The sequence below is a fragment of the Pan paniscus genome, chromosome 10 (assembly GCF_029289425.2).
Source record: "Pan paniscus chromosome 10, NHGRI_mPanPan1-v2.0_pri, whole genome shotgun sequence".
NCBI lineage: Eukaryota > Metazoa > Chordata > Mammalia > Primates > Hominidae > Pan > Pan paniscus.
In genome coordinates, this window is record NC_073259.2 from 68,551,213 (window position 1) to 68,564,270 (window position 13,058).

Here is a 13,058-nt window from a genome sequence, read left to right on the forward strand (position 1 = left end):
TGGTATAAGAATGGTAGGCAATGATTCCTACTGTTTCTGAGCTAAATGGAATCTAAATTTTGTTTTATTTCCAGTGGTTTTTTTTGGTGGGGCGGGGGGTGCTAACTTAGGATTATAAAGAGTCAGAGCACTATCTTCATATTATAGAAAAAATACTCATTGCCAAACCTTCATTTTTTAGCAGTATCAGAAAATCCCTATAGCACTATTTTCAAACTATTTTACTTTTCTCTAAATATATCCTAAAATATCCTAAAATGCACACCACAGTCCTTAAAAAGCAAATTCAGATTCAGATAGAACAGATAAAGCAGGTACCATAAAATACTGTTAGAAAAAGCAATGTGAACAGTAATTGATTGTTAAAAGATACCGAAAAAGACAAGGTTTCTCTTAAGAATTATAGTTCTTCACATTAATATTTGTGTTCTATGTTTTTAGAACCACCGTAATTTATTAGATTAGTACTGTCAGTTATACCACACAGTTAAACCAGGCACCATAATTCACCTAGTAAAAGCTATTCATGTTACAGACACTATGACCAGAAAATAAAATAATAAACTGAGAATTCAAAATCTCAAAGAATTGTTTAGATATCATCTAGTCTTTCAATTTATAGATTTGCTAATTGAGATTCACAGAAGTTACATAGTTAGCTGAAGGCAAAGACAGAAATCCTCACTCCACAACACGGATATTTGACTCTAATCCACACTATAATAAACCTAATCTTCAGAAGCATAGCAAATATCACTGTATACTTCCTATCATATGCATTAATAAAAACATGAACTGCAATAAATTACTGAAAACCCACATCAAGACTAGTATTTATATGTACAGTAATAATTCACAGCTTTATAGAAGCTATCATTTTAGGCGTCATTTTTAAAAACTGGCTCCAGAGTAAAAGAAGGTGAGTTAATAACCTAAGAGTTAAACAGAAAATACAAGATGTAGCAAAAAGAAGATATGTGACAAATTTCTATTCAAATAATCTGTGTAAAGACACTACAAAATTATTAGACTTCAACAGAAATCTGGTTTATGTCCTGACAAACATGTCTAATGTAAATACAAAGACAGACGGAAAGTTTTTAAGCATTACCTATACTGCCTACCATAATGCACATATGTGACTATGTAATAAGTCACCTTCAAATTTTACCTCAAATATAAATCAGACAAATGAATTTGATTAACATTCATTATTACTAGGTACAAACTACAGATTAATATGAAGAAAAATATTGAAACAATTTTTCCTCAAACAAAAATTTGTGGACTCAGGTTCTGAGCTCTCATAGATGTGTAACACAGATTCTACTGGAAAAACAGGGTTAGTAAGGAGAGTAATGGGATATTAATAAAATGACCGATCTGTTGTCCTAGGTTTTCCTGGACAGAATGGAGAATGGAAAAATTGAACCATGAAATCAAAAAGGCATCTGTCTTCCAGGTTTCTCTCTGCCAATGTCTTGAGAAAAATGTTTGAACTTTCCTGTTGGCTTTGTATGCAAATAGCTCCAGATGCAAAGTGAACCACATCTAAGTTATTTGGTTCAACATCTGCTGGTCCAATTCCCATTATTCCTTCTAAAGGGTCAGCTTGTGACAGACAGTTTAGTTTGCCCTCTATATAAGCTGTTTGGAAGGAGCTAATTTGGATTAAAGTATCTATCTGGATAGCTTGTTTTTCCCTTTGATGGTCAATGCATTCTAATGTGGTCTGTGTAGTGCTACAAGGAACTTAGAAACATATTAGAAAGGACACTATTCAAGGTTTTGCCTCCCACTTCGCCTTCTAGACAATTTATATTTATACAGTTAAACATAAAAAGTGAACAGTTCTTTGCCTCTAAAACAGCACCACCCACATTGTACACAATGGCAACATGACAACGCTTTCTGACATAATATTCTTTTCATGTAGCTGCTATCAAAGATTTGAACTTAAAGTTACTGATGAAAGTGTTTGCCAATATTAACAACACATTTCATGAGACATCCTGTCCTTTTAGATGACAGCCTTTATATGGCATCACTGAAAATGAAATAAGGTGCACGGGACATGGCATTTGGTGTCTGAAACACAGTAAATTTTCAAATATATGCTAAGTGAGTGAATGAATAAACAAATGAACAAACAAACCAAAGAATTAATTTAAATAAACTCCATGGATTCTGAAACTTTGAGTCTGCTACAATGAGAAAATAAAATAAAATACATGTAGTAATACCAAACTAAGACTAACTTCTTAGAAATTGCAAGGTCAAGTCATGATACAGTCCTTTCAAATCAGTACAGGTAGAGAATTTACAATGGAGGGGGAAAAGGAAGAAATCAGAATACACACACACACACACACACACACATACAGACGTACATATATATATATGCGCCTATATTCTTATACACATATGTATACATACATACATATATATTTATATATAAGAAGATAGCCATTCATTTTGAAAAGTCTCTGCTCTTATTAGTTTACTAAAAAGTAGAGCATTACTAGCCTTATGAACATTTATAAAAGACAGTTACTTGTGAATAATTTCTTTTAAAAGAGATTTCTTAGCCAAAAAAAATTATTAATTTTTTTATAAAATACAGTGCTATCAGTAGCCAACTCAAAAACTTCCTTATGTTAGATGCTCTGCAAAGTTGGAGATGATTTTTCTTTGGAAACAAATGTTTAGAAAAGTAAGTTAGAAAAAAAGAAGGCAAAAGAACTACATACTACTCTTATTCCTTCTAGACCTGTAATATATTAAACTAAAATTTAGTCTAGTCTCTCTTGTTACCTACTGGCATACAGCAGGACCAGGGAAGAGATGAGAAAAGGTCACCAAAATAGCTGTTGTTTCTTTCAGAAAATCCGTGACTGCTCTTGTTAATCATGATTTCCAGGTCATATGTTTGCATTGAGAATGACCAGGAAAGTTAATTGAGCACCAAAAAAAAAAACAGCTTTTTAGCTGCCTTTGAGTAATTAGCTAAGATTTCTGAGATTAATATATTTTTGAAGGCAAGTTTGGTTTTGCCTTCTTTCAACTTATGATAGAAAGACTAATTATCCCCAAAGAATTAAAAATAATCAAGAAGAGTTAACAAAGTAAATCTGCTCTACTCATCAAGAAATAATTACTACACATTGTTTATTAAAAAGGCATAGTGCTATGCTAGACACCAAGGATTCAACAGGTTTAAAACACAGTCACTGCCTTCCAAATCTCAGACTAACATAGACATAAAGAGATGGGAGTCATACTAATAAAATATTTAAAAATACAAATTAGACACCCATGTTTATAGCAGCATTATTTGCAATAGTCAAAGGTAGAAGCAACCCAGTGTCCATAAACAAATGAACAGATAAACAAAATGTGGTCTATGTAGGCAATGGAATATTATTCAGGCTTAAAAAGGAAGGAAATTCTGATACATGCTACCACATGGATGAACCTTGAGAACATTACTCTAAGTAAAATAAGCCAGTTACAAAATGACAAATACCATATGATTTTACTTTATAAAGTATCTAGAATAGTCAAATTCATAGAAAATAGGATCCTAGTCGCCAGAGGCTGAGGGAAGGGGGCAATGGGGAGTTGTTTGCTGGATACAGAGTTTCGGTTTTACATATACAATACTGAACTGTACACTTAAAAATAGTTAAGATGGTAAATTTTATGTTTTATGTGTTTTACCACAAATTTTAAAAATACAAATTAGCATATGCTAAGGACCAAACAACTGGTACAGAAGTAAAAGAACGGTAAACTCAAAAGAAGCAGCAGTTAATGAGATGCAGAACAAATTCAGTGATAGCTCCATACTTTTTCTTGAAAGAAAAATAAGACTCAAGTAAGTGGATGGAAGATGAGGTAAGTAATACAATCAGGAGCAATGACAAAAATATAGGAACAGCCAATGGGAACACTATGTGTATCACAGTTTGGCTTACAGGCTTCAAGCAGAATAGCACGGAAGGCAATGTGGAGGGTTAGGCTATGAAACAGAGAGGAAAATGCTTAAAGAAAGGAAGTTCTTCTCCTTGGCTAGCTTTCACTAAAATAAAGTAATAATTTCTAAATGTTTATGGAGAGTAAAGGAATTAGGAAAAGAGCTTGATAATTTCATATTCATTCATCTTGTATTTACATTCTGCAATTCCTATGACAATAAGGGTGTAAAGACACATTTTACAGGTTAGATATCATAACTTAAGGAGATACAGGCCTAGAGATAATACTTTGTATAAAGCATCAGCATGCACATTTCATTTATTCTTACTGACAATTCATTAATTTCATCAACATTGCCTATAAGCTAGCATTTTAAGAGTTCACTATGTAAATAATGCTAACATACAGTAAGATGCATGTCTTGAGGCACCTCAACCCATTGACAGAACTGCAGGCTATACAGACACTTTAAGAAATACATTAATTATCCCAGTTGCTATTATGAAATCCTCCTCCACCTACTGGCCTGTCCTGAAGCAGTAGAATCACTAGGCTCACCAAACCCACCTCATTCTTTACTTAACAAAATCCTTTATCCTAACCCCAAGAATGAAGATTTTTATTTTCCCCAAAAAACTTTAAAAATGTAAACCAAATGTTTCTTAGTGCTCTTCTTGGATTTTAAGCTGTGGTAAAGCTTGGTTAATCATTATGTCTTTTTAAAATATTTTCCATATGGATTATAGACAGCTAAGATACAGGTAGGTGGGAAAAAAGGAGAAAATTAGTCTTTTCTTCAACTGAAAAGAATCTGCCTTAGATCTCTTAAGGGTTCCTATCTTCTCAGGTCTTTACTGTGGAAATGATTACATTGTTAGCTACGTAAGCTGTTCACATCCCACTCACCTAAACAACTTCCAGCTACCTGAATCAAGAGGCGGACTTCTCCAGTCAGAGGAAGACAACTAACAAAGGAAAAAGATAGCTTTGGCTGAGCAAACATGCACCATGTCTTTAACTTCAGCCCTTAGCCATGTTTGTTATTCTCCATTTCTGCAAGTCACTGAGAAAATCTAGAAAGAGTTAATTCTTCAGATCTAATTTTTCAAAGGGAGTGAGGGAAAAAAGAGCGTGTGAGTGTGAGTGTGTGCATGTGTGTGTGTGCCAGATGATTTGTCCTTTAATTCCAGTTTCGCGAAGGTTTGAGAACTTGACCCACTAATACACAGACGTGCAGATGTGACATATAATATTCACTCCTAGAGAAGAGGAATTAGATAATTTGCTCATAATATACAATTTTTTAGTACTTTGCCACAGTTTTATTATAAGAAAAGAGACTCTGTTCATGCTTTCATAAAAAGTAAAGAAGTACAATTTGCCTTAAACTTCCAGTCTACTGAAATCATTTCCTCAAAAGCCACTTATGACCATCTATGGTTTTTTTCTCAGCCTCCAATCTCATTGACCTCTCTAATGCCTTTGGCATCAGTGCCCATAGCTTCTTTGAAATTTTCTACTTCTAATTTCTGTGTTGCAGCACTAGCCCACAATCCCCTTACTTCTCAGATCTCTTTTACCTCCTCCTATTCCACACCTTTAAACATACAAATTAATCTACTCAGCCTTATTCTATCTATGTACTCTTCCTCCCAGCAATCTCCTACAACTTTAAGTGTCATTATCAATGGGAAAACTCCTAAACCAAGAACTCCAGCCCTAACCTTTCTTCTGAGTTTCAGGTTCCTTAAATATATCATACATGTCTAACATTAATTCATTAAGGCTCCATCTGTCCAAATCCAAGTCTCAAATTCTCTATTTCTGTTCATGGTAACACCATTCTTTCAGAACCAAGACTTGAAACCTCAAAAATCAATTTTAACTCCTCCTTCACTGTCACATCCAGACAGTCCTGCTGATAACTCTTTTCAAAAAATCTGAGTTATTGAAAAAGAACTGAAACAGAATCTGAAAGAATACACTTCATCCCTAAACAGTTATGTGTATCAAATGATAAAACTTTTTAAAACCATTTTGTCATCCACACAATGGAAAGAGTATAGTTGCTCTGCCTACTTTACAATAAACAAATGCATGACAGCACACTAAAAATCCTGAGCCATTTTATAAATATCATCTACTATCCCAGCTCTCCCTATCCATTTCCAATGCCATGCTAATCTGTTAATTCATTCAGTTACTAGTTCCCTTGTTCACTGTATTCTTTATTCATCCTCCAAATACTTATTGAGAGCCAACTATAAGCCAGATACTATGCCCCACATTTAAGATATAACAACAGGACAAACAGACATAGTGGCTAACCCACAAAACTTGCTGTCCAACATGAAAGTCAGATAATAGGTGCATGTAGACATGGGAGGGTTTGCTGGAAAGGTGACCCAGAAAAAAAAATTAAAGCAAGAAATACTTTTAAAACATAGGAGTTAGTATCATAAGGGGGTAGGAATGAACAGCAATGAGAAGCAATAAAGACAATTCCCAGCAAAGGAAATAACACACAGCCCTCAAATAAAAATGAGCATCCTAACAATGCCATCACCTTTCTCTCATTTACACTTTTGTTCCATTTATCTTTCTCCCTTCAAAATCTTTCCTCATTCTCCCATATCTGCCTATTGAAATTATATGCACCCTTCAGAGAACAGATCAACTGTATAAATATATACATATATTTCCAGCTGCCAGGTTACTACTTGACTCAGATCAGGTATGAAAATAAGAATTTGCTAAATAAATGGATGATAAAATCATCATTCTTCCCAAATGACAAATCTATTTCATATTACAAATATGCATGTGCCTACCTTATCTACCCTTGAAGTAAAGGACTAGACTATGTTCCATACATCTCTATATCCCCATAGTGCCTAATGCATAATAAGCACTTGATTAATATTTTACAATAAATAACTGTAACATTTGAGGTCTAGGCAGAGCTGTTGAAGAAAATACTTTCATCTTCTCCCAACTTTAACAGATTTAACAGAAAACTCTGAAAGCTCAAAATAGTCTTTTGACATAAATTAATATTAAACATGAGGTCTTCCAAGAAACATCTGTCAATAATGGATTTATTTTTGTATTTAATTTTTAATTTTAATTTTCAATATTTTTAAGTAATTTTATTGCAAACACACTTCTAAATTTAAATATGTTGGAGATGATAAATTATTTTTGGACTATAAAAAGGAGTCTTTAATGAACTGGACAACCTAAAAAAGTTATTGGGCACCTCAACTTCCAAAAACTAAGATAAATTTAAAAATGTAAATTGTATTTTAATTTCATTTAATGTTCCTGATATCATCTTTAGAATCAGCCTCAAGTCACCATCACAAAATGTGTTATGTAATTCACAATTTGTTATTTTAAAAACCTAGAGTAAATCTGGATCAATCCATTTTTCAGATCAATGAAGGACAAGTAAAAAAGTGAGAAACAGGGTTTCAAAGAGTTGCCAAAAATGTTACATGGGAAAAAAAAAAAACCCTAATTCCTGGATACCAATACCTGTAGGAAAGGCAGCCCAAGGAATAGCAGGAGATGTTGTTTGGGTTTCACCACTTCCACCATCAAAAGTCTCCGCAGCCTACAAGACAAAGGCAAGATTATTTTAGAAGATGTGAAAAGCAGAAATGCTATTTAAGTGATCAAGCATTCCAGTTCAATAGGCATATCTTCTATAACACACCAGACATTTTCATATTCCCTCTAAATAACTGCTTTTCAGTCTTTACTCCTACCACTCCTATCATGACTCACCACCCCCAGTACCCATGCCTTATTAACTTCAAGTAAAAATTTTCTTTCCTTATTCAGATAACTCTACTGTTAGTCAATAATATTTTTATTTTATATATTCTTAATCACATTTTCACTTGTAAACTTTATATTTAAGTATTTTAACTTAACTTACCACATTTAACCATCTATGTAGGAAAAATATTTGTCTTTAAAAAATATAGACACCAAATTCTTTTAATTAGCACAAGACCCAATTAGAGATTAATTCAAAGAAATAGGATTCATCTGTCTTGAATAATATACTACCTAGAGTTAATAGCTTTCAACATTTAGAGAATTTCTAAAACTCAAGTTTTCAATTAACAAGCCGTCCTATTTTGGAACAATTACTGAATACTGAGTTTGTAGGTAAGAGCACAGAGTTTTCTGTCTGTTAGATGCCCAGGTCACAGCAAATTTTCTACTAAAAATTAGAGCCAGAATTTCAATGTGTATTCTCCACTGAGTTGCCAACCCCTTAAGGAGAAGTTAAAAGGGGTAATTGACACAGGAGCTAAGTGACACAGAATACAGTAGCTATTCTCTACAACTATGAAAAATGAACATATTTTATATAACCAAGGGTAGAGACCTTCCCTATTTATACAGCAGGATGTGGAAAGAAAGAAAAACCTAATAACTACAATTAAATTGTAACACTGGTTAACCTGTACCTATGCAGTACTGAAAGGAATCAATTTGATGAATATAACAAAGTGTAATACTGTTATTCCACAGAACACTATCCACTGTATTTTTTTCCTAAATAATACATGAAGTGTGGTTTAAATAAAGAAGACTATGCCAGACTGTAACCCTCAAATAACAACTTCTAAACAATAAACTAAGCCAGATGATATCTGAAACATACATTTTCCTCAAAATGGAAGGCATTTTAACAAAAATAAATGTTACATTTCAGTAACATAAATAAGATTCAATCACTCAACAAAACCAAAATATTAAGCATACAAGCATGCTTAAACAAAAACCAGTTTTAGATGAAATAGAGAAAACAGGTATGTCTATACTCCATATTGACAGATTTTAAAGATCAGCAAAAGAGAAGAAGATCCTAACAAAAACCTCACACCATTCTTTCATGAAATTCACAACACTGAATATATACTTAACATCTTATTCATCCTATTAAGGTCATTAATTACAATCCCTGGTTTTTATAATTCCCTTTTTACCAAATCCAAAGTAGGTAAAATTCTTTAAAAAAAAAAAAAAAAAAAAAATCACAGCATTCCCTTGATGGTAGTTCCAGGACTTGAGCTCAGGCCTCCTGACTCCTAATCCAGAGCTTTTCCTGCAAGACTATACTGGCTCCATAAAAATAACTGGGTTATAAAATATTTCAATAAAATGAACACACATTGAAAAGGATTAAGGAAAAGACAGCGCTCCTTCAGCTAACAATTTCCACTTACAAAGTATCCATTCCTAACCTACTAGAATAATCTAACAATACAAACATACTAATTAACTTTATAACCACCAAAAGGCTATGTACTTAATATACTAAATCAACTCATTGCAGGTATAAACATGCAAATATGTGACAGGATCTTTAGTACTCATCCATCATCTCACAAGTATTTCCTAACAGACATGTATCCCAATAAAATCATCTGCTGACAATTTTTAAAATCTTTCCTTTAGTGCTTACACTGGTAGCACTTAATTAACTCAATTTAAACCATTCCTATGGGCAAGTCCAAATGTTCTATAATAATACATCAGTTTTAATTTTTAGAGGGTTTTTTTTTATTTTTCTTGATTTCATCTTTTTACTCCAGAATTACATTAAAATGATCAAGGAAATATCATGAATGCCAATGAAATATAATACATTTTCAAAATAGTTTACTCCATTATAATCCCACAAAGTTAAAACAAACTAATGTAAATAACAGTGCATACCTCAAAACCACCAAAATCATCATCATCCATTCTTCAAGTGGCACCTGAAAAATATAAGATATTGAAACAAGCCCACACACACACAGTCATTTATGTCAAAATACTCTCCAACTTAAATGTATACACATTTATTTGTAAATTAGAATTTCTAACTGTCTATGCATTTTTTATGCAAAAAAGAATTTGCAATTGGCTTTTACTTTTTGGCAAAATTAGCAATTTCTGTAACTTTTTCAGCAACCATGTATTTTGCCATTTTATGTTGAGATGCCAGGAGTGGAAAAATATTCTTTTACATTTTAATTTGCTTTTCCCAAATTGGCACTAGAGCTCAATTCAATAATGCTTCCTGCTTTTTGCATCTATTCCTCAGTTGTCTGGCAACATCAGCACAAACTCCAGCTAAGAACAGGACTGTGGTGAGTTTTTGGAAATCTGTCCTCTACCACAAAGGTTCTTCCCTCGGTTTCAGGGCCAAGGCTGATTTAGATTTTCAAAATTGATCAGCATTTTTGAGCTGTGGCCACAACTTTTGGATCATTTTGATATGTGTATTTTTAGCTGAAACTGCTTTGCACTTTCGGAAAAATGTGGAGCAAGTTACTAGGCTGATCAAGATAAATCAAGTCATGTATTCATGGGAGATGAGGGATGAGAAAAACACAAATAAATATCCAGAATTCCTCTTTTCTTTACTCTTAAAGTATGTAAGAGAGACAAGCACTCAAATAATATTTGCTTTTTTAGTCCTAAATGTATATCATAAAAATGAAAAGATAAAACCATTAGTATCAGGGCTTTAAAAAAAAAAAAAAGGAGCAGCAGCTTTATCAAACAAACCATGCAAGAACTAAAAAACCTGAAAAGGTGAAATTAGTAAGAGGAAGTATACATTAAAATGAAAAATAAGTTCTCATATAGATTGTTTCTTAATTTACAATTTGGAACCTGTAATTGTGAATCTATAGCTGCAAGTAATACTCTAGTCAGTAATAATTGGTTTATTTTTCTATCATTCAGAAGTGAACATATGACAAAATAATCTGTACAACAAACCCCCATGACAGGAGTTTGTCTTTGTAATAAACCTGCACATGTACCCCTTAACCTAAAAGTTAATTTAAAAAGCAATGTTTTAAATTAAAAAGAAAACTTTAAGTGAACATACCCAAATGTTGATTATAGTTTCCTTGACTCAGTAATACAAGATGGACTTCATTACAGGAAAACAATCCTTTCCCACTGCTAAAATAAAAATAGCTATACATATTAAACTATATGTTAAACATTAATCTTAAGGGCATTTTCTAAGGTCATTTGCTTTATGTAGTCATCTATATCCGTGCTTTACCTTCTGGAAACTAGTGCTAACACCTTCAAAAAGAAAATTCAAAAAATTGTCAAAGAAAAAAAACAGTAAAAACATTAATTTCAATGATTGTTTTGTTTTAATAGGCAAAGGAAATTCTTTTCACAGAAACTCAGTAGGTAATGACACTAAAAATATATATTTAGACAGAAGCATATTGTAAAAAGGAAAGGTATTAAATTAACCAGAATATAATCATGGTATCATTACCATTACTCACAATTTTAGCAATCTGATGAAAATGTTTTATAAAATGTATTTCTCCAAAAATTAAAACTAAGCAGGTCATCCACGTATAGCACTTAAAAAATATAAACCAGACTTTCAGAAACTTTTGATGATGTTTAGTTTGAAATGGAACTCACATTATTCTGTGTTGCAAGTGAACAGAAATCTGTATGTGGCTACATTTTTCATGAAGAAATTATGAAAGAAGAGTGATATGGACATTAAGAATTAACCAAGTCAAACTATAAACACCAACTTTATCTCTTCCACATGTATCCCATGAATCTGAAGAAACAAAAAATTTTTAGCATCTACATATGCTGTACTCAAATAATATGGTTTCAAAAGAATGGAATTTTTAGAGTAATGCTTCTGTGTGTTTTCTTAAGTCACTTCCCAATAAACTATTTGTAAGGTGACAGAAAATTTGAAAATAAAAACAAATACCCACATCTAACAATCATTTCAGCTTGTTTGACTGTGGTAATGAACCAAATACAGTCAGTTTCCTAAGTTCTGATTTAGCTCTGCAAAAGAACATACTAGTGACCACTGATGTTTTCCAGACTCCAGCAACTTTTACATATTCGGTGGCTCACGCCTGTAATCCCAGCACTTTGGAAGGCTGAGGTAGGCGGATCACCTGAGGTCAGCAGCAGTTCAAGACCAGCCTGGTCAACATGGTGAAACCCTGCCTCTACTAAAAATACAAAAAATTAGCCAGGTGTGGTGGTACATGACTGTAATCCCAGCTACTTGGGGGGCTGAGGCAGAAGAATCGCTTGAACCTGAGAGGTGGAGGTTGCAGTGAGCCGAGATCGCACCATTACACTCCAGCCCAGGCAACAAGAGTGAAACTCCATCAAAAAAAAAAAAAGCAGATGATACTCTTCCTTTTATTTTCAAAGAAATATTAATACGTTTAAAAAAACAAATTATGTCCCAAGTTACTTAACATATAATTCTAGAGAAATATTTTTAAAGCAATAATCTTTCTGCAAATAATTTAGACTTCAATTCCTGCAATAGTTTACTTCTGAGCATTTTAAATAGGAGAAAAGAAAATTAACAGCATTGACTTGTAAAAATAAAATTTATAAAATATGAAAATCAACAGTTTTTAAAAGGAAATATACAAATGTGGGCTTATTTATGTATTTAGCTACTCCAATACATTTAAAATATTTACTTTATCTAAAGTGCATTCTTATCAAGTATTTTAGAATATTCTAGCATTTAACATTATAGCCCATTAAACTACAAATATTATAAGAATGTAGCAACAGCAAATATATCTGACATCTAAGTTACAGAATCATAAGCCTGGCCAAAACATTAACAGATCACATAATTCATTCTTTTGTGTCATGGCAGAAAGACAGGTGTATACTTCATTATAATTAGGAATCTACACTGAAAGTTTTCACAATATCAAGGTCTAACAATTCTCAAACTTCTTTATATCTAAATTTAATCTCTTTTTTTGCCTTATTGTATTAATTCCCTACTTTGCTAGTCTCAATATTTAATACACTGCTGATATTCTAAAAATGTTTTATAAGAAAGACATACAAAAGGACAAAACATATACAGAATACACAATGTAATAAACTTTTATTCAGCAATTCTGTATCAGTTAAGGTCCTCAAAGAAGTTACAGTCTGGTGTACAGAGGAGGGCAGAGTGTAAGAAAAGCATTCAAATACAAATAACATAAGATGTGAAAGACTCTCAAAAGAGAAGA

At 32.6% G+C, this 13,058-nt stretch overlaps 1 protein-coding gene across 6 annotated transcripts in view; it reads right to left on the bottom strand.

The window, feature by feature from the left end:
* The window catches only part of CCDC91 (coiled-coil domain containing 91), a 388,370-nt gene that overhangs the window by 313,765 nt on the left and 61,547 nt on the right, over window positions 1-13,058 (bottom strand). For 5 of the 6 annotated variants that reach the window (XM_055095798.2, XM_063593136.1, XM_055095799.2 and 2 more), the window contains 2 exons: window positions 9,718-9,761; window positions 7,516-7,594 (listed from right to left, as the gene is read on the bottom strand). The exons of the other annotated variant lie outside the window; for it this stretch is intronic. In XM_055095798.2, the coding sequence (XP_054951773.1) occupies window positions 7,516-7,594; window positions 9,718-9,747 (109 nt within the window). In that variant the 5' untranslated portion in view covers window positions 9,748-9,761. The remainder of the gene's footprint in view (window positions 1-7,515; window positions 7,595-9,717; window positions 9,762-13,058) is intronic. 6 annotated transcript variants of the gene reach the window in all.